The 20,704-nt window shown below is 49.2% G+C and overlaps 8 protein-coding genes across 8 annotated transcripts; 4 read left to right on the plus strand and 4 right to left on the minus strand.

Annotated features, from left to right (window-relative positions):
* The first annotated feature begins 1,255 nt into the window (after positions 1 to 1,255).
* Positions 1,256 to 5,534, plus strand: F5B22DRAFT_286677 (uncharacterized protein). Its single transcript, XM_047970360.1, has 6 exons — positions 1,256 to 1,772; positions 1,830 to 2,351; positions 2,401 to 2,740; positions 2,796 to 3,838; positions 3,896 to 4,084; positions 4,138 to 5,534. Exons 1-6 carry the CDS (start codon positions 1,482 to 1,484, stop codon positions 5,374 to 5,376), a joined length of 3,624 nt encoding a protein of 1,207 aa, XP_047829131.1. The 5' UTR covers positions 1,256 to 1,481; the 3' UTR covers positions 5,377 to 5,534.
* Positions 5,535 to 6,469: 935 nt separating this feature from the next.
* On the minus strand, positions 6,470 to 7,347 carry F5B22DRAFT_637451 (mitochondrial ribosomal protein L51; the record flags this gene model as incomplete). The annotated part of the gene is made up of 3 exons (XM_047977441.1): positions 6,470 to 6,965; positions 7,068 to 7,174; positions 7,309 to 7,347. The coding sequence occupies 3 exons, from the start codon at positions 7,345 to 7,347 to the stop codon at positions 6,470 to 6,472; spliced, it is 642 nt and encodes a 213-aa protein (XP_047829132.1).
* Positions 7,348 to 7,587: 240 nt separating this feature from the next.
* Positions 7,588 to 8,932, minus strand: F5B22DRAFT_286724 (uncharacterized protein). Its single transcript, XM_047970362.1, has one exon. The coding sequence runs from the start codon at positions 8,798 to 8,800 to the stop codon at positions 7,913 to 7,915; it is 888 nt and encodes a 295-aa protein (XP_047829133.1). The 5' UTR covers positions 8,801 to 8,932; the 3' UTR covers positions 7,588 to 7,912.
* A 461-nt stretch (positions 8,933 to 9,393) lies between these two features.
* On the minus strand, positions 9,394 to 10,180 carry F5B22DRAFT_613456 (cytochrome c oxidase polypeptide vib-like protein). The gene is made up of 3 exons (XM_047975407.1): positions 9,975 to 10,180; positions 9,951 to 9,952; positions 9,394 to 9,783 (listed from the first exon to the last, which is right to left on the minus strand). The coding sequence occupies exons 1-3, from the start codon at positions 10,018 to 10,020 to the stop codon at positions 9,511 to 9,513; spliced, it is 321 nt and encodes a 106-aa protein (XP_047829134.1). The 5' UTR covers positions 10,021 to 10,180; the 3' UTR covers positions 9,394 to 9,510.
* A 318-nt stretch (positions 10,181 to 10,498) lies between these two features.
* Positions 10,499 to 11,008, plus strand: F5B22DRAFT_648195 (uncharacterized protein; the record flags this gene model as incomplete). The annotated part of the gene is made up of 4 exons (XM_047978989.1): positions 10,499 to 10,555; positions 10,614 to 10,629; positions 10,761 to 10,823; positions 10,878 to 11,008. The coding sequence occupies 4 exons, from the start codon at positions 10,499 to 10,501 to the stop codon at positions 11,006 to 11,008; spliced, it is 267 nt and encodes an 88-aa protein (XP_047829135.1).
* Positions 11,009 to 11,320: 312 nt separating this feature from the next.
* On the minus strand, positions 11,321 to 11,855 carry F5B22DRAFT_648196 (nuclear cap-binding protein; the record flags this gene model as incomplete). Its single annotated transcript, XM_047978990.1, has 2 exons — positions 11,321 to 11,464; positions 11,535 to 11,855. 2 exons carry the CDS (start codon positions 11,853 to 11,855, stop codon positions 11,321 to 11,323), a joined length of 465 nt encoding a protein of 154 aa, XP_047829136.1.
* A 481-nt stretch (positions 11,856 to 12,336) lies between these two features.
* Positions 12,337 to 16,949, plus strand: F5B22DRAFT_613464 (uncharacterized protein). Its single transcript, XM_047975408.1, has 3 exons — positions 12,337 to 12,932; positions 12,990 to 16,452; positions 16,505 to 16,949. Exons 1-3 carry the CDS (start codon positions 12,724 to 12,726, stop codon positions 16,547 to 16,549), a joined length of 3,717 nt encoding a protein of 1,238 aa, XP_047829137.1. The 5' UTR covers positions 12,337 to 12,723; the 3' UTR covers positions 16,550 to 16,949.
* On the plus strand, positions 16,950 to 18,778 carry F5B22DRAFT_613468 (retinol dehydrogenase 8). The gene is made up of 3 exons (XM_047975409.1): positions 16,950 to 17,407; positions 17,548 to 17,850; positions 17,946 to 18,778. Exons 1-3 carry the CDS (start codon positions 17,359 to 17,361, stop codon positions 18,530 to 18,532), a joined length of 939 nt encoding a protein of 312 aa, XP_047829138.1. The 5' UTR covers positions 16,950 to 17,358; the 3' UTR covers positions 18,533 to 18,778.
* The last annotated feature ends 1,926 nt before the right edge of the window (positions 18,779 to 20,704 follow it).

Here is a 20,704-nt window from a genome sequence, read left to right on the forward strand (position 1 = left end):
ACTGTCATAAAGCACTTCATATGCACTAAACTTGTGACACTTTCCTAGACATATGGGGTAGGCAAGAAAAAGTGATAAAAGAAAGCACATTGTTAGTTCCCGTCACCGGCGGAGCTCCGAGCGGAAAAGCTAACCGCCCAAAAAACGTCTTTCCCCGACGAACTACTATGTGCTATAATTACACTAAAGTGATTATAGATTTGCATAACTATGATATTCCAGTATTTCATGATTATCTGGACTTCCTCGATCAATCCCCGAGCTGATCCGACGATCCGTGCAGTGGAGGGGTTTGATGTGATCCAAATAACATCCATCAATCGGAAAAATCAGTGGAAACCCCGATAAGCGAAAAGATGCCAAGGCTACCACCAGGGTTATGACATCGACCAGAGATCGACCAGCTGCAGGGAGCAGTGGGTGGTAGGTGAGTCTCGGTCTGTCTCGGCAAGAAAACAAAGCACAAACGACAAACCACACAGCCGGATGATCTGTAACACGTTATGACGCAAGAGAGCTTTCAAGCTTCAGGACAGGTCGCCTACCTATTAGTACTGTACCTACTATGTAACTGACTTTGTTCTCTTGGGGCTAATTTTCTTGGCAATAAACTCAATTCATAGGACATCGATATCCTTTGTTAACTTCGAAAATAAAGTTAATTTTGAATTTAATTTTGAATACTGGATATTATATCCAAGGAGCATTGATGGAACATTTCGCGTGTTGGTCGTGATGAAGTGCAAGTCCCTATCAAGCAATCGGGCATGCTGTAGTGTACCAATGGACCCCCCTCTCTGCCCCCTATCACAGGCTTGTTGGTGGTATGCGTTCAAGGACCTTAGCGATCAAGGTCCCACTCCAGCCCTGCCCAAGCCCGTTGCACGCTGCCCCACTGACGTCATCGACATTGCGAAGAACACCTCCCGCTCTTTCAGCTATCAAAATTCCATGACACGACTCCTGCTTTGGATCGCTAATTCACCACACACAAAGACGAGATGCGTCTCGGCAGGTAGACACCTATGATGCAAGGCTGTCTTAGGCCGTCTTAGATCAAACAATCCTCGTCTAGGCTAGCCCACTAGTCGTCTGCCTACCAAGAGATACCGATAATCTTGCTCATCCATCCCTACCTCGAGTAATAAGCTAAGGTAGGACTGCATCATAGGCAAACCAGATCGCCAGAGGCCTGTCTGTATGCCAGTCTAGGCCCAAACATCGTCTATGTCTAGATAGAAGTTTAATAAACCTGATATATTGTCCCACTCTTCCCCCTTCTTCTTCTTATAGCCCATTGTTTCATTCCTATCCCGCCCGGTCTACATACGGGGAATACTCCTACGTCTCAACCTCCCCAAAGGACGGGGCTATTACAGGGCTGATACTTACTGCTATCCGTCCCTCGCCGTAGTCAACCATATCATCTCAAACACCCGGTTCACCGAGCAGGCCGTGTGCACGAGCGTGCGCTTCAAATCATGTCCGCCGAGCAAGAACACCATCACCCTGGTGGCCACTACTCAGGGCTTAACCGAATTCCCAACATTAAAGAATTCGCCGCTTCGCTTGATAGGGACAAGAAAGAACGTGATGCCAAGATCGACGCTGATCTCAGGGGAAACAAACACAATAATGAAATTACACAGCATGAAGTCGAAAAAGGCCATCTTGCCGGCCATGGGAGGGTCGTGACTGATCCCGTCACTGGTAAAGAAGTCCAGATAGATGATGTCAACAGCGACTTCAAGAAGGCCGTCGAGAACCCAACGGTATGTTCACTGAGCCCCAATTTCGTATCGCGTCTACTAATCGTGGGCTTCTCGTAGTTGTCCATACCAAATGCTAATCTAGGCAAAGACACACCAGTAAAGACCGAGGCAACTCAGTCTGGGGAGGAGTATCGGAAAAATCAAGACATCACGGCCCCGCCTGATCCCATAGTCGAAGGTGCTACATCAGATGTGCCAATTCACGGCGAGAAAACCAACGTTTTATTTCATCCAACCCCTTCTGTCAGCTATGAGCCCATGTACAATGTCATCGAGCAGCGCGCCAGTATACTATGCATTGCAATTTTCTTTTCAATCATCTTTTTTGGAAAAACGTTTGGAGGCAGACTACTCGGTCTTATTCCACTGTCCATATGCGTTACGTCCGGTGTCTTCCTCTGGATGAAGGATTTGGTTCGCCGCGGTCGTGACATAGAATGGTCAAGCGAGCAGAAGCGAGGTGAAACTGCCGTTGTGAATCTTATCCCCGAATCGGTTGAGTGGATGAACTCGCTACTTAGCATTATATGGGGCCTGATAAACCCTGAGATGTTTGCTTCAGTAGCTGATACCCTAGAGGTATGTTACGCCTAAACTGATTCATTGGCTGCAAGTCTAATTAGATTAGGATGTCATGCAAGCTTCGGTCCCTGGCATTATCGAGAACGTAAAAGTCGCCGACATTTCACAAGGGAACAACCCACTACGCATACTAAGCCTACGGGCCCTTCCCGATGGGCATATGAAAGAAATCAAAGATGAGATGCGCAAGAAGAACGAGAAAGATCAGGATCCACAAGAAATCGCCGCAAACGAAGAAGGTGGTGACTATTACAACCTTGAAGCTTCATTTGCGTATCATGCCAAACCGTCTTCACAAGCCGTGTCTTCCAAGGCTTCCAATATGGGCATGCAGTTGATCTTCTTCCTGGGTATCAAGGGACTCTTTGGTGTTCCATTGCCCATTTGTAAGTTTTAACGCGAGAATCAGTTACGATTGTACTTCAGACTAAACAATCCTAGGGGTGGAACTCAATGGTCTTGTTGGTACGGTGAGACTTAGGTTGCAGATGTCCCCTGAACCGCCCTTCCTCAAAGCCGTCACATTTACTTTGATGGGGGTTCCCAAAGTCGAAGCTAGCTGCACACCCATGATTGAGCGAGGTGTCAATATTCTTAACTTGCCTCTGATTTCGAACTTTGTCAACTGGGCTATCAAGACCGCTGCTAGTATGTATGTGGCCCCGAAGAGTATGACTCTTGATCTTGGTAAGATGCTTCAGGGCGACGATATTCTGAAAGAGACTGAGGCCTTGGGAATCCTCTTCATTCGTATCCACAAGGCTACTGGTCTATCAAAGCAGGATCGACGTGGATCCGAAGGTGGTGGTTCCGACCCCTACATCACCGTTAGCTTCTCTAAATTCGGCAAGCCTATGTATTGCACTCGCGTCATTCAAGATGACTTGAATCCGGTCTTTGAGGAGACCTGTGCTCTCATGGTTAATGCAGACCTCATCAAAGCTGATGAACAACTATCTATGGAACTTTGGGACAGTGATCGCTCAAGCGCAGACGATGTTGTCGGCAAGGTCGAGCTGTCGCTACAGAAGCTGATCCAGCATCCTGGAAAGATGTACCCACAGGTTTCTAAGCTCCGCGGTGTCAAGGCAGGAAGTGAAATGCCTGGTGAGCTGCACTGGGAAGTTGGATTTTTCGGTAAAACCCAATTCCGAAGTGCGTTGCGAACTGATGGTAAAAACGTCAACTTGCCCAAGGAACTCCGGGACAAGAAGGAGCTACAGGATGATAAGGGTGCTATTGAAAACGAGCAAGAAGATGCTGTCACCCATACGCCTCCCGACCCACTCTTCCCTTCGGGTATCCTGAGCATTGTGGTCCATCAGATAGTCGGCCTAGAACTGGCCAATGTGAAAGGTTCTCAGGGTGGAAAACGTAAAGGAGGCAAAGAATATGAACCCGCTAGAGATGCTGGCGAGATCAAGGAAGAATCTGCCAAAACTTTACCAAGTGCTTATTGCACCATCTGCTTGAATGACGAATTGGTTCGTGCACTCGACTCTATCCTACATGGTACAGATTTTGACTAATGAGACATACAGGCCTACAAGACAAGAACTAAGGTAGTTTCTTCCAAGCCAATTTTCAACGCTGGAACGGAACGATTTGTTCGTGACTGGCGATCTTCTATTGTTACAGTCACCGTTCGTGACTCCAGGAACAGGCAGCACGACCCAATTATCGGAGTAGTCCCTCTCAAGCTCTCGGATATCTTACAAACTAGCAGTCAGGTAAGTAAAATCCATTCCCTATATCTTACGGTCAAACAATTAACAGGTTGTAGTCGACTCGCTGGTACCCATTAGATGGAGGCATTGGTTATGGCCGTATTCGGATTTCACTCCTGTTCCGCTCTGTTGATCTGAAGTTACCCCCTCCACAGCTGGGCTGGGATGTCGGCACGTTCGAATTCAAGTCAGATAATCTCACGGCTACTGCTTTCACTGGGACAGGAAAGGGCAAAGTCAAACTTTCAATGAGAACCGGGGGTAGCTCCGCAACAATCAAGCGCGACCAGTGCGCTGTAGAAGGGGATATTGTGCGTTGGGATATCAGCGGCGTCACCAATAACCCCAGACCTCGGTTGCCTGTCAGATATCGCTACCGCTCGCCAATCTTCATCGAGTTCCATCTTCCCGGAAAGCGCCACGTCGAGTATTTCGCCGCTTTATGGCTGCTAGAGCTGATCGATAACGAGGAGCAAGACTTTGACATCCCCATCTGGAAGTGCAACCATGCCACACGGCTGTCGCAGAATTACATCACGGAAGAGAATTTCAAAGAAATCCCCGACATTCAGATGGAAGAAGTTGGTCGTCTGCGCTTCCGTGGCAGGTTCAAAGCTGGCACAGATCTTGACCATCTCCGTTTTGTGAGCGACAACAACTCGCGCGAGACAATAGAGACTTGGGAGGCTTGTTTCGCCGAGGGCGTCCGACAAGAAGAAGTTTCCAATGCCCTGCCCCCAACGATCCAGAAACTACACGATGAGTCAATGAACCAAGGTCGGGACGTACTGGCCGCCGCGCCAGCTGAGGAGAAGGAGAAGTGGCTCGCGAGGGACGGCACAGATTGGTCTGGCGCCTTCGGCAAAGACCCCGCTGAAAACATGGGCGGTGAGCGAGGAGCAGACGAGTCCACCGACCACTACGACGACTCCGACAGTGATGCAGACTCTCCTGTCGAGGGCATCGGGCACCAGTCCTCAGACTTAGGCGTCAAGGACGCTACTACATCTGGCGACGCCCACGGAGACGACCTCCATAAGGCCAGGACATCCTCCACGGGAGAGTCCGACTCGGGCGTCTCGGTCGATTCCAAGAGCAGCAAGAACCCCATTGCGCAGTACAAGGACTACAAGTCGCGCAGCCGCGACCTGCACCGCCAGCACCGTGGGCTCATGCAGTGGCGTCCCATGCGCAATGTGCAGTTCGCCAAGGACGAGGCCAAGTTCGCAGTCCGTCGGCTGACGAAGGTTGGCTCGTTGAGCGGACGGCAGCCGGATGTCGAGACTGAGATCTAGGGGATACAACCACATTGTGGTTGCTGATCAACTAATACTTGGAGACGAGGAATAATCAAAATAAGGATTCATGAATAGGATGGTATTGAATCATATATTTTTTTTGTGTAGTAGATAATTGGGTATTTGTAATTTTGTATTGATATGTGTATCACAGAATGAGATATGAAATATAGTCAATGTTTAATGAACAACCTTCTCTTACCGGATAGTACATTTGGACATGAAGATCATTCAGGCTACGCTTCATGTTACTACTTGCCATTCTCCCTGGCTAAGTGTTATGCTAGGCACACTTAAGAAGTAAGTAAAGAAATGATGAACCCTGGGAAACATGAAAGTAGATATGTCGACCTTAGAGAGAGTTGGAATAACCGGGTATATATCCCGCAGTCATCTGCAACTCCCCTGCTGGTCGTAAACATAGATGAAGACGTATGTTTACCGTCTTTCGGACGTTTTTCTTTTCCTTGACTTAAAATAGAAATAGGCCGTGGAGGAAATAGCCGGCTTATCTCAGAGTGTTGCAAGGGTGGGAAGATGTTTATGAGTTTTGAAGATTGGGTAATATGGATGGAAATGGAGGAGGACCTGGGGTGATTGGGGGCTCGGGGATTCTGAACATGAACTCTTGAAGAAAAAGAAAGGAACAAGTGTTAAAAAAAATACAAGTTATGCAAAGGAAAAAGAGCATGTCTTTGTATCTTATTAGCTGACCATATCCTGAATAGTTGGGGAAGAAAAACATACCAGAATTTATATGGAGCTCCCAGCGCAGAGTTTACTGCCTCAAAGCTCACACCATATTGCCAACGACTTCCTGTTGGAGTATTCGCTTATTTTCATTCATATCAGGCAGTGGTATATGTTTTATGTACAGAGCCACTTAGATCGTGCACCCTCGTCTTCCACGTCTATACAATACATGTATTTGTACAGACAAGCTCTTTGTTTCGGAAACCCTTCTTTAGGGCAGCTTGTTCGTCCTGGTAGGTCCTTCTGCCGGCTATTATGCTCGTACAGTTCGTGGCTTCGTAACGACCATTTCTTCTTTTCCTTACCCGGTAACTATTGCATGTTATAATTCTTTTTTTTACTGGTTCGCAGCCTTGATGGCTTCAGCTTCTTGCTTAGCGAGCGATAACATGCGCTCCTCGGACCGCTTGTCATCAATGTATTTCTTGACAATGGCGCGATCGATGGCTCCCCGCTCCTTGCGCTCTTCGACTTGTTTCATTTCGACTAACTCGTCAGGAGTAGGGTGGATGACTGTCGCATTGGTCTTTTCTAGGAATTCGCTGAGGATCACGTCTGAGTGCACGTTCTTCATGTCGATCGTCACGACTCGCTCGCCTTCCTCGGGCGGTGGGGCTGGATGTTCGTTTTCTATGCTCGAATGTGGTTGTTGAGCTAGAGGCAGCATGTTACGGACGAGTTCGGTCGTAGATATAGGATCTGAGGATGAGGAGTTTTGACGGAAGTAGATGGACATTGTCGCGGGGCCAGCTTGATTTTCGGACCGGTTCACTAGCATTGGAATCGCTGGGTTCCAGAATTTGAGACGCGGTAGACATGATCTCCAAAACTTCCTATGATGTGTTAGGGTATTCTTCTTTGCGCCTCGGGTATGGCTCGTTCGAATTGCTGGCATGGGCCATCGCTTGGGCCCCGCAGGTTGACAAGATGCATACCTTGGTCCTAAGTGTCCGTCATTCCATTTTGTCGCAAAATCCATATGTATCCTCGTTATCTCGGGTGGGAGTATCGCAGCGCCGGGGCCATGCCTTAATGCCAAAAGCTATCGGGGTTCGTCACGTCAGACCTTGTTTCGTCATCACTTGAAACAATTTGCGAATCGGAGGGTAGATAAAATGTACCTTCTGCTTCGATATTAGTCATTGGACCGGCCACTCAGCATGGTAGAAGACCTACGGCTTGTAATATGTTCATACGCTTTCCTGGGTTCACCATCTTGACGTAGCGCGAGCGTTGATGCTCGCTGTGGCGTCAAAAGGGATTCCTGCTGGTAGACTTCTGAGCTTAATTGAAGCCATCCTCATCCAGGTCCATGCTTCGATAAATTTCAAGTGGACCCTGGAGCGGCGGCCCGACGATGGCTCCGACGTACAGGACCCACTTGCTCTCAGCTGGCTGAGAGCTCCTCGCTCTTATTGGATTTTGGACACTCACCTAATGATCATTGATCACCAAATTGAAGGTCGGACTTCGTGAATACGTACAATATTTCCAATAATCAAGACTCACGAGGTACATTGGTCGTTGTGGCAGCTCGGCAGCGTCCTGTATACAAAAAAAAAAAAACACTTCCTCACAGCCTATGATCGGTATATTTTATATCGTACTATTTTCTACCAGTGTAAAGAGACCAATGATCTCAAAACTGCACCGAAGGCACTAGACTAGATATATGTAGGCATAAATTATAATTATAATTGAGGAGCAAAAGCGCTCAGCATCTACCTTTGATTGTCCGGCAACCACTGCGAACTGTTTCTTGGATACCTCTGACAATATACTAGACACCTATAGCCTCTCCGAACTCTGGCAAAGTCATGAAACGCGGCCTAGGTACCACCCGTTCCCCGCTACGGTCACACCAGCTGCGCCAGTCCTGCCAGTTCATCAACCGGCCTACAGCATATTTGAAGGGAAATAGATTCATAAGTTGAAGATACCCCTCCCAGCCCTTTTCAGCGATGACCGTGATATCTATTGTTGAATTGCATATGCGCGCAAAACTGCCGAACCTACCAAGGTACTCCGCTGGTATATATACTTCAAACAAATGTTGAGCATTAGGAAAAACTTTCCGGTGCTGTAGAAACACACTGAGATCATCCCGTGAAGGATTACCAAATCGTAGATTTTGAGGGCTGTATCCTTGGCCCTGATAGCTCCAAGAGGTCCTGTCTTCGCTTTCGGGTCTGTAATATGATATAATGCAGGCCTTTCGAACGCTTGGGGCTAGTTCGTATAGAATCTCAGGAGCGGTACCGCAAAACGAAACGCCTCGCCATCTAGCCTTCATTTCTGCAAATTCGCGCTGAGGATACTTAGCCTGATCTACGAAGTCAGGCCACTTGAATCCCCCACAGAAGGTATCGTATTCCGCGCTCAGGTAAACGTTCCCTACCGGAGAGCCGAATAGGAGACTATTTGTTATGAAACTGTCTCTCTTGGTAACCTCGTTTACATCAACTCGGTAAGAATAGAAGCGCTTCGCTCGCTCACGGCTTTCATGACTGACTAGCAAAAATGGCGAAACCAGAAGTTTCGTAGGGTATATCGCGCTGAAATTTGAATCAACGAGGACAACCCGGTTTTTTCCCTCATCAAGTAACGCGGCATCCCAAACAAATTGACGCAGCTCTGCCGGCAATTTGTTGAATGGTAACGCTGGCATCTTCGACAGTGGGTGAGCCAGCGTGCAACAAACCCTATGGGAAATAGATGCTACCGTTCAAGAGTGTGGTGGGAATAGTCGAAGTGAGTGGGTGAGCGTACCACAGTGGGGTTGCTTCTCATGGAATTCAGTTGCCCACGAAATCAACGGCGGAGGAAGGGTCTTGAGTAAGAAGGAAAAAGAAAGAAGAATAAAAGAGAAAAAGAGTACGAAATTGAGAAGATATACTGCCTGCCTAGTCACATCGTACTACCTAAAAGTACTATGCCCTTTCCACAGAGTTTGCTTCGTAAAACATCCATCCCTAGACAAACGATTAAATGGCCCATCGTAGTGCTACCGAGAACATGCAACAGAGCTCTCATTGGGAAACTGATTGGTCGGCGGATAGGGCAGTGGCCTTCATCAATAAGCGCCCCTAAATGATCAAAGCGCTCTGTGCACTCATTCATCACTTGTAATTCCATGCTCACACATTAAAAAGATAATGGTAGGTTATTAAACCGGCTGCAAGACGGTGCATTATAGTTGACCTGTATGGTTATCTTAAGGTTAAATCATCATCAAAAAGGGCATATGTCAATAGCAAGCGCACATGATTGGCAACATGTCTAATTGCTGGCTGGACCCAAGACCTAATTCTACATCGTGAGGTTGTCCCAGCCTCTCCTGTTTATTGGTAGCGCCACCCCTCAGTCTTCGTGTATAACTTAGGCATCGAGCTTCACCGGGAAGTTTCCAGCTTCTGCGATATAATCGGTCAGTCCTGTCATAGCCCATATAACTAGCGCGGGTCTGCACGAACCTCGCTGGTCATCCCACCGCTGATACCATCCACTAGGGCATAGGGATCGGTAGGCAAGGAAGAACTGGCGGCAAGGGGCAAAGTCCTCGCCCTTAGCGTTGATGCACTTGTGGTAGTCGACGTAGTTCTGCCAGCAGTGCTTGGTCTGGTTTTGGTTGGGGAATCGGGCATCGACACCTGGAAGATCTGTGGTCAGAGTCGTTGCATAGCAGCTATACGAACATGTAATTCGGGGACATTGTTCATTCGCTTCATGCGGTCGGTCGTGTTGGCGCAGAGGAGTTGCTTACCAGCTAGATAGAAAACAGTCAGCGTTCAATGGTCCTCGGCTAATGATGACGGATGAGGCAAATTCCGGGATGAACTTACCAGTGACGAACTTGAAAGGCTTGGTTTCGCGCTCCTCGTCAGACATCTTGGGCGGTTATCGGGCAACGATAGCTTCGGAGAGGTAGAGGAGACGGTGGGTTGCTCCGGGTCGAATTGCAGGAAGGACGATGATGATGTCGAGGAGCAAGAGGGCGTGAGTGAGCTCTCGAACAATTGTCGAATCATGGCAGGGCCGTTATGGACTGGTGGCATGCCAAATTTGGGATAGCTTACAGCATCCCCCACTCTTTCGTAAATACAGTGCGTTCAGTGGCCGAGGCGGCCGTTCCCACGCCCACGGACCACTGGAACTTGCTGCTGGCTGTTGCTGCTGCTGCTACTGCGGGCGCTGTCCAGCTCACAGCCTACCTAGGTAGCTAGCGCCGGGTCGGTTGAGTTCTCTCCTCAAACATCCAATTGCCAAAGAAAGACAGTCTGCTCTCGAGCTCACCTCCCAGCTTCACATCGCACCGAACGTAGACCGACCGTACCTCCCGGACCAATCTCCCCTCAATTCCTTCAAGATGTACGCCACTCGAGCTCTTCGCATGGCACCCACGAAGCGCCTGATGCGCGTTCCCGTCAGTAATCCCCACGGCGCTGTGGATGATGCAATGACGTTACTAACAGTCTGAACAGCACGAGGACCAGGGCGGTATGTCCATGCCTTCATTTCAGGCGCCTAGCACCCCGAATGTGTTTTACTCTCAATTCCACCATGAGATCAATGGACCGCCGAATACAGACAACATACGAACCTTAGCTAACACAGTTGGGACTATATAGCGCACACTATTTCCCAGCGTCTACGAAAGCTCCGACAGATCCCCGCTGAATTGATTCCCCTCGGTTAGTTAGTACTCGGTCGGAAGCTATCATCAGAGACTAATGGCAATGAAATAGGCGCCGTCGTTGTATTCGCCGTTGGTGCCGCCATCTACTCGAGCGGCCGCAAGTTCGTCGTGGACAAGAACCTTCGCCTTAGCCGTCAAGGCCGCAGACCCGAGCCTATCGAGCATGACGAGCACCACTAAGCCAGGGGGTTGTATCTGTTGCATGAAGGAACGTGGACGAGGTTAGACGAAGCTGGGTGATGCAGAATATTATTCCCTTTGTCAAGACAACGGCACATTGTATATGATAAGAACCCTCGAAGCTTAGCGGAAGAAAATGTTAAGATTGTGATATCAATTATGGTATAGACCACAGGGGAGGCAAATCCTGGACGTATTTTGGTCTCCCTTGAGCCTAATTGACCCCAACGACTACCCAGAAAACGCCAACGCTATGCGAGAAATATTACACGTTGCCCTAAGTCAGTCCCCAGCACTCTGTAGAGCTTCCCTTCATTCAGGTTTAGGACCCGCCACATCCAATCCCTCGAGACCTTGCATGGGATCATCTGGTCTCTCATCTTGAGCTCCCCTGTCGGCTCCGGAAGCTGCCAAGCGGTCTTCCTCACTGACAGCATGTTTGGCAAGCCACCCCTCCTAATCGAATCGTAAGCATACATGGACTTTTATGTACGGGTATTGTCATTAAGAACGAAAATTCTCTCACCTGTTCCCAGACTGCGGTTTTGCTTCCCAAACCTTCTTCTGCACTCTTGGGCGCCTTGGCGGCCGAAACTTTCAATATCCGGCCGAAGAATTCTGACTGATCCATGTTGTCGATGGCTTCCTTGGCGTCTTCGGCATCCTCAAATTCAACGTACGCAAACCCCCGGTGAGGTTCCGTAGCGTTGGGGGCATCGTTCTTGGGCATGGATATATCGGCAATCTCCCCAAACGGTATAAATGCGTCATGAAGATTTGCAGTCGTGGCCACCGGTGCAAGTCCACCGACGTAGACGGTGGCTTTCCAACGGGCGGCGTCGGTCATGGTTCCGACTCTGATCTCTCCCACAGCCCCTTAGCGATAGAGAGAGGTGATGAAAGAAAATATATCTATATGGCGCCTCACACAGCACAGCACAGCCCAGCCCAGGTTCGACACTTAAAATGTATTGACAGGTACCGTTTACTTGCGCGATAGTCTAGAGATGTCACGTGGTGGGGTGATTTACTCTTCGATTTGCATACGTATCGTATAACTTGTGTACCTGTGTGTACCTGTGCCTATCGAAGAAAGGTTGATGTGACATGACTCGGAGTTGGCTATGTCATGTTCGTCAGAGGTGAGCCGCAGGTGTCAGGTGGCTCGTGCCCCAATCAGTTTTCCGCCAGGCGAGGTATCTAAGAGGTACAGTTAACATGCAGAGCGAGTCTAATGATACCTAGATAGTACTACTGGTCCGGACCCCCCACAAATCAGAGCTTGAAAGAATGCCAATTGGATTTGCCTTGGCCGCACCAGGTCGATCGGGTCAAGTCAAGGTCTGTCTGTCAGTCTGTTTGAGGGAGCTCATACTAGTAGTTATAACGGGGCAATTCATCGCCTTGGTACTGCGTTATCTGGCATCAACTACCTACTTGGAAGCCTACGCCTAAGCTTACAGCGACGTAGCCTCCGACCAATGTTGTCATGGTCCTGTGTCCTGTGTCCTGATTTATGCTTCTGTGACTCTACCGCTTGTCTCGCAACATACCGCCTCTCGTCTGGGTTCTGAACCACTCAAGTTTCATCCCTAGCTGGCCTAGAGCGCTCAATGCCAGTTGGCATTCTGGCTCGCCCTCTTTAAACCCCCCTCTACCTCCATTTCCCTAGGTCACATTCTTCCTCGTCCAGTGTCTATCCACATTATACAATTATGGTCAGGCTACGCGAGATTCCTCGGACGGCGGCCTTCGCATGGTCGCCTGTTCCTGCGAGGCCTTTCCTCGTCACGGGAACAAGAGCTGGCGCTGTCGACGCCGACTTCTCCGATGAGACCAAACTGGAGCTCTGGGATCTGGACCTTGACGACCAAGAGCAGGGGCTCGAGCTCCAGCCCATTGCTAGCATCGCCGCTGATTCGAGGTAACTCATACTGCTGCCACCGTATCTTGTTCAGTATCGCTGACGACATCACCCCAGATTTTACGACATTGCTTGGGGCAAACCCTCCGAAGATTACCCCAAAGGCATCATTGCCGGCGCTCTCGAAAATGGATCCCTTGACCTTTGGGATGTCGACAAGCTTCTCAGGAACGACCCCGATGCCCTTATTTCGAGAACCACAAAACACACTGGTCCCATCAAGTCTTTGCAATTTAATCCCCTGCGCCCCCAGATTCTAGCCACGGCTGGCGCTAAAGGCGAGCTTTACATCTACGATGTCAATGATCCCTCAAACGCTTTCCGATTAGGTACAGCTGCTGCGAGGTCTGATGATTTAGAATGCGTGGCCTGGAACACCAAGGTCTCACACATTCTGGCGACTGGTGGAAGTGGGGGCTTTGTTACTGTATGGGATTTGAAGACCAAGAAGGCGTCACTAACACTCAATAACAATCGAAAGCCCGTCAGCTCCATTGCGTGGGACCCAAATAACTCCACTAAACTACTGACTGCCACGCCCGACGATATAACTCCCGTAATTCTCTTATGGGACTTGCGCAACTCCAATGCGCCTGAGAGAACTCTTCAGGGCCATGAGCAGGGTGTACTATCCGTTTCATGGTGTGAACAAGACAGCGATATTCTTCTCTCTTCTGGCAAGGATAATAAAACCCTGATTTGGAACCCGCAGACTGGGGAACGCTATGGAGAATTTCCCGAGGTTACGAACTGGACCTTCCTGACGCGGTTCCATCCTCATAACCCCAACCTTTCGGCTACAGCTGCATTTGACGGCAAGATCACTATTCAGACATTCCAAAACACCAATCCTGAAGCAGTGCAGAATACCACGCAGAGTAATCTTGATGGCGAGGACTTCTTTCGACAGGCTCAAACCCAACCACAAGGCGCTGCCTTCACGTTGAAGAAAGCGCCTAAGTGGTTTGAGACGCCTGTGGGCGTTTCCTTTGGTTTTGGCGGGAAACTAGTGATTTTCAAACAAAACCCCTCCCAGCCTGGTCAAAATCGTTCATCTCAAGTTCAAATATCTCAGTTCTCCGTAGATTCTGATATCACCTCAGCCACTGAGAAATTCGAGGAGTCCCTTAAGTCTGGAGACTTGGCCACTATTTGCGAGTCGCATAAAGAACAAGCCGACTCAGAGGAAGAGAAAGCTGACTGGCGTGTCATTGAGACACTTCTGGCTGATAACCCACGAAAGGGAATTGTCGATTATCTAGGCTTCAGCGACAAGGACATTGCTAACGGTACTATACCCGAAGAAAAGAAGGAAGAAAATGAGCCCAAAAAGCCCGCTTCTAATGTGAAAACTCACAAAAAGCGCATCTCGACTTTCTTTGCAGACGGCCCAGATGCCGATGAGGAGGATTTCCTAGCCAACCTATCGGCCACAAAGGGTGCAAAAACAGATAATCCTTTCCACCTGCTTGGTGAAAGCGATTCGCCCATAGAAAAACAGATTACCATGGCTCTGATGCTAGGCAATTTCGAGAAAGCTACCGAGATTTGCCTTGACGAGGGCCGCATGGCGGATGCTTTTATAATTGCCAACTGCGGAGGGAAAGACTTAGTAGACAGGGTACAATCGGCTTATTTGTCTCAAAAAACCGGCATGCCGAGCTATCTCCGTCTTCTAGGCTCGGTGATCGTAAAGAATCTCTGGGATGTTGTTTATAACGCGGACCTGGCTGACTGGAAAGAGACCATGGCGACTCTCTGCACATTTGCCGATCCAGCTGAATTCTCCGACCTCTGTGAAGCGCTAGGCGACCGGATTTATGAGGCGGGCGACCGAAAAGATGCTTCATTTTGTTATTTGGTCGGCTCCAAATTGGAGAAGGTCGTGGATATCTGGGTTACGGAGCTTGCAGAAGTGGAAAAGGCTGGTCTAGCTGAAAGCAGTGACTCTACGTTCTCTGTTCATGCCAGGGCGCTCCAACATTTCATCGAGAAGGTTACGGTGTTTCGCCACGTCGCGAAGTTCCGGGACACTGAGACTGATCTCACATCCGGGTGGAAGTTAGCGCTCCTATACGACAAGTATGTTGAATACGCCGACATCGTTGCCGCTCATGGTCAGCTAGATGTTGCCCAGAAGTATCTTAACCTCCTACCTACAAGCTACCCTGCTGCTGATATGGCTCGGGCCCGGGTCCAACGGGCTACTAAGAAAATTCCTGCCCAGCCCGCGCCGCGGCAGCCTGCCCAACACTCAGCACCATCTGGACGTGCTGCCTCTCGAACGCAGCAACCACCTATTGGAGGATATCAGCCATTCCAACCAGCGCCGATAAATTCAAACAACCCATATGGGCCCCCATCTACTCAGGCTCCTCCTGCTAACCCATATGGGCCGCCAGCCGGTACTACCCCTGTTCAGCCTGTGCCCAGTCCATATGCCCCTTCGACCGGAGCGAATATCTATACTCCCCAGGGATATCAGCCACCTCTATCCCAAATTTCACAGGTGCCTCCTCCCACCCAGTCATTTGGCCCCCCCCGATCTTCGACTCCATCGACAAGGCCTCCCCCGCCTAGGAATGCGGATGTAGGTAATTGGAACGATGTGCCGATGGTGACAAGACCTCCTCCTAGAAAGAATACACCAAGCGTGCAGCCTGTTGCGTCTCCTTTCCAGAATCAGGCCAGTCAACCACCTCCACCTCCTAAGGGCCCTCCAACGGCTCGCATGATGTCTCCCTTGGGTGGCCAAGCTCAACCTGGTCTGCCACCACCCCCACGTCCTGGATCATCAGCCTCTAGTTCATATGCACCGCCGGCTGCTATACCAACTCCAAGTGGTGGACCCGGTCTGCCACCTCCGCCCGCAGCGGGAAACTTCGTTCCAAGAACAGCTTCACCATATAACCCACCCCCGGCGGCAGGCCCCCCTTCGAACCGGTATGCTCCAGCTCCCGCACCACAACAAAGCAGCCAGCCACCTCATCCTGGGATGGCACCGCCGCCAGGTGTTAATCGGGTCGCACCTCCGCCCAATCCTTACGCCCCTCCGCCACAAGCGGCCCCGGTCCAGAATCAGTTCACACCCTCTCCATATGGAGCACCTCCAGTTCAACAGGGACCGCCACCCCCAGCCAGCGGAGCACCTCCAGCAGCAACAGGGTCTTCTGCGCCTCCACCAACACAGGCCACGCCGCCGCCACCAAAGCCCAAACACCCATCAGGAGATCGCTCTCACATCCCTGCCAGTGCTCAACAAATGGTCGACGTTTTCAGCCGTGACATGCAGAGAGTCGCGGCAAAAGCCCCAGCTTCATTTGCACCACAAGTAAAAGATACACAAAAGCGGTTGGGATTACTCTTCGACCATCTCAACAACGAAGAGCTTGTAAAACCAGATACGATTGAGCAGCTGACCAAGTTAGCCCTGGCACTAGAAGCCAAGGATTACCCAGAAGCTCAAAGACTCCAAGTGGAGATTCAGCGAGATAAGACAGACGAGTGTGGCAACTGGATGGTGAGTCAGGTACAGTTTCCTCCGTGTGGATCTTTCTGCTAACAGACCTTAGGTTGGTGTGAAGCGCTTAGTACAAATGAGCAAGGTTACGAACTAATTGACGTACTGGTCCCGCGCCACAACTAACCTGAAAGGCATTCGAAAAGTGGTCGCCTGTGTAGTCGTAGAACATGGAGTGAAGGCATAGCCTATATCAGAAGTATCCATCACATTACCATCAAAAATTATGATCTAAATAAATGAAAGTAATGGAATTTCACAACCGCGCAACCACCTTTGTGACTTAACGATATAAAGCTACCCGGGTACTTCTCGAGGATAAAGGCTCATATACATTAAAGCTATGCATGCTATTGAGCACTATGCGTTGATTTGCATGAGTAGACATAAGTGGCGTCAGCATCTCTTATTCTCGTGTGCCATAAAGCTGTGGAAAGTTATGATTGCGGATATTGCGGGGTTTAGAGGGAATTAGGTCGCAGATAAGCCACTAACGAACATGAACCTGTTCATCCTACAGCCTCATCTGCATCAGCCCTCTCCATAACTTTTTCTAGTTGATCCTTTGTATGATTTAGTCCATATGAGAGAATAGTAACTGCATCTCCCTTAGGAATTAATAGCCTGCCATGGAAACAGGGACTTCGCATTTACGCAATTTCCGTCCGGTGAACATGTCGTGGAACTAACCGGCAGAATGGGAAGGCTCACGGGGAAGGACACAGTTGTTTGAGAGTTTGAGACAGATATAAAGAAGTCTTCTGCTTCACTCAGTGTTAGTATCGTTAATGGTAGAAACATATCACAAGAGAGATATCAGTTGGCTCACTATTACACTCTTGGAGATCAAACAGAAACGTCTGTGAAGTACAATTTTATCTCAATTAACGCAGCTGTTCAATAACGATGGAGGCCAAGGATCTTTATACGCTCCCACCTGATGCGGTCTGGTTGAGTGAGTCTATCGTCAAGTTATCCCTGCTATATTATCCCATCCCCGATCTTCTTGCTCCACTCGGCCCCGGATCGGAGCTTTTAACCCAACGTCAGCGGACTATAGGTACTTAATACTAGAACTAACGTTTACTTTCGAAGTCACCGGCTGCTCGTCCGGCATTGGAGCAGGTCTCGCCGCACGGCTGGCCAAGCAGACGATGAACCGCGTCGTCGCAACAGCACGACAGGTCTCTGCGCTCTCGTACCTCGAGGACGACTCGCAGAAGGTGCTCAAGCTTGCTCTTGACGTCACGTCGCCTGCGGCCATCGATGAGGCATTCAGGAAAGCCGTGGAGCACTTCGGGCGTGTCGACGTGGTTGTGAACAATGCTGGGTACACTATCATGGGTGATACCGAGACTTCAACGCCGCTAGAAGCACGGACGCTTTTCGACACCAATTGTAAGTTTTAAGATACCCTCTTCTGTCAGGGGCCAGGGCCGGTTAATAGCAGATTCATGTACAATTTGTCTGGTAATTAACACGTATCGATGTAGTCTGGGGCGCAGTCGAAGTGACCAAGCGCGCGCTCGGAGTCATGCGGGACGAGAATCCGAAGACAGGGCAACGCGGCGGCGTGGTTTTCTTCGTGAGCTCTATGGGTGGCTTCGTCTCGACGCCGGGAAGCGCGTTCTACCACGCTTCCAAGTTCGCCATGGAAGGCTTCGCGGAGAGCGTGGCGAAGGAGGTGCATCCGGACTGGAATACACACTTCTGCATCCTCGAGCCCGGCGGCACGAGGACGGAGTACCTCGGGCGCAGCTTCAAGATGATGGGGACACGACACCCGGCGTATGCGGCGCCGGATATGCCGACGAATCAGATGCTGGCGCTCTTCGATAATAAGGAGATCAGGAAGGATTTTAGCTCCGCTGATGATATTGCTAGGGGTATGTGGGAGCTCGTTACGCGCGGGGAGAAGATCCCGATTAGAGTCCCGCTTGGGAATGATGCGTGGGCGGCCGTTGTTGATGAGGCTGGAAAAGTGAAGGAGGAACTTGAGGCATTGGGTCCGTTTAGCACTTCTTTTGGGGGCGCTTTGGGAGCTGAGGCGAGGGCGACTTTGGGACAATGGACGCAGTAAGACCATATGTGATATAGTCGATAGAGACCTTATGTTGGCGATATAGGTTCCTCGTCTAATGAAAGTAGCTTATACTGTGGCCATCCTGAAAAGTCGTGCGTCCAGACATCTGTTGCTCTCAAAGGAAAGACCCCTTAATATAAGGGTAAAAGCGACCTCAGCGTTCAGAATAACTGAACCTGCTCAGGCCAAATCTGATTGTATCGGAATAAGCACTTAGCTTCCACAGCCTGAGGACGATTGAGGCTATTAGCATTGTTTGAAATATAATATCCAGAATCAGTCGAATGTTCTCGCTGGATACTCTCGAGTATGACCATATGACGCATGAGTAGCATAGAACATTGGGTAGTCGAGGTGGTAAATTACGAACCGGTGAATTGTGAGAGAGTTGCTTAGATGGCAATTCTCTGTCTAAAGCACATTGTACCGTGCTGGTTGTTTAACGTAGAAGACTGTAACTTAACATATATGCCTGTGTCATACGGCCAAAGAGCCCTTGTCACAGCCTGTGTAGATAAACTAACTAAACCCGCGACCTAAAGGCTTTTACATGCCCTGGTAGCAGGATAACAACTTCTCATGCAATAAATTACCGACCTCTAGGCCATTCACCCGCCCCTTTATTGGTAATATGGGGTGTGACGTCGTCCTTTTGACCGTACAATGCGAAATACCTACCTAAGGAGCGAGGAAGAAGTCTATAGGAGTACATTACAAGGCAAAAGCAGTCAACGAGGTACATCACCGGAGCTCCAGGGGTACGTAGCTACTAGATGAAGCCGAAGTGGCAGCAAACTTGTACCTATTGCCACGGGAGACCAGAACATTGCTGCCCCCCTTATATATGACATTAACTACCCAGACCGTCAACCGGACCCCGCAACATAGGACGTACCCTGGGTGACTTGACGGTATGAACAAACTGCAGAGGTGTTTTCCGAATTGGAGCGGCGTCGTGCTTGCACTTGACAATCTAGAATTCACTGACGGTGTGGTTTTTCGTAAGACTTGGGATTCAATTCCAGGTCTAGCTTTTTTTTGTTTTTGTTTTTGTTTTTCTTTTCGTTTTTATACACGTATTCAGCAACACCTAACCCCTATCCTGATCTATCATGATCGAATGTCTTTTATCTTTCCAACTTAACGGATCCTCTTATGTGTCTCTTTTATTTCCTCCATCTTTTTTTCTAGCTCTTGTATATCTTGTTGGATCAGAGTGAAGGAAGTGCGCGTTGGTCACTGGTCATGATATGTTGGTGTGCGTGCCTGTGGCAGTTGGTACTTAGGTACATGTCAACCATAGCATTCTCTACCACTACCTTGTATTACAGGCGATCGAGGTACTATGGATGAAGCCCATAGATACGAAGAGGTTGATGTTCTGAGCGTGCCCTGAAACTATCAGATTATCACACCCCCAGGGTCGTGACAAGAAGACTCACTGTATATAGAGCTCAGACACCAAGGGAATGAAGCGACCTTGTACAACAACAAAAAACTGGATAGCATCCCCTATGGTAATAGCTCTGGTACAGCGAATCTACCTAGGTTTACCATACCCTCGCGGGAGGTAGGGAGTAAGATTCTAGAACTGAACTAGAATATATGGCAAGCCATCTTATCTTGGTCACATTATCCCTTGAAGTCGTCTCTATTTACACAGCACCTCTGCTCTCATACCGGCCGGGTACATACAAGAACTTGAGGAATTATCGAGGATGTCCCGTACCAAATGTTAATGGGCAAGGGTCAGAGACATAAATTCAGAGTTACACATTCTTTTGTGTGCACCAGAGAATTCAAAGTGGATTCCATGTAATATTTGCCAGTTGTTGCTGGACATTTTAGGAGACTGCCAGGGACCTCAAATAAATATTCAGAATTACAACGCTGGAAAGTTGAATCACTGGGACACTGGGACGCTCGATCCTTGCTAACTGTACATTGTGTATCACCGGTAATAGCCCAAATATATGGACTTATGAGCTCATTCTCGAACCCTATAGGACTGGACGCTGTCTATGTAAATAGTCCGCTAGATATGATGATGTGCACTAGAAATCTACTTCACTTGGTGAGGTGGGATACTCAGCCTGAAACGAGCCTCTGCGTTGTAATACTACAATGAGTAAGCGAAACAGCACAGTTGAGATAGGAGTATGCAATAAA

This window comes from Xylaria bambusicola, assembly GCF_022495145.1.
Source record: "Xylaria bambusicola strain CBS 139988 unplaced genomic scaffold F5B22scaffold_32, whole genome shotgun sequence".
NCBI lineage: Eukaryota > Fungi > Ascomycota > Sordariomycetes > Xylariales > Xylariaceae > Xylaria > Xylaria bambusicola.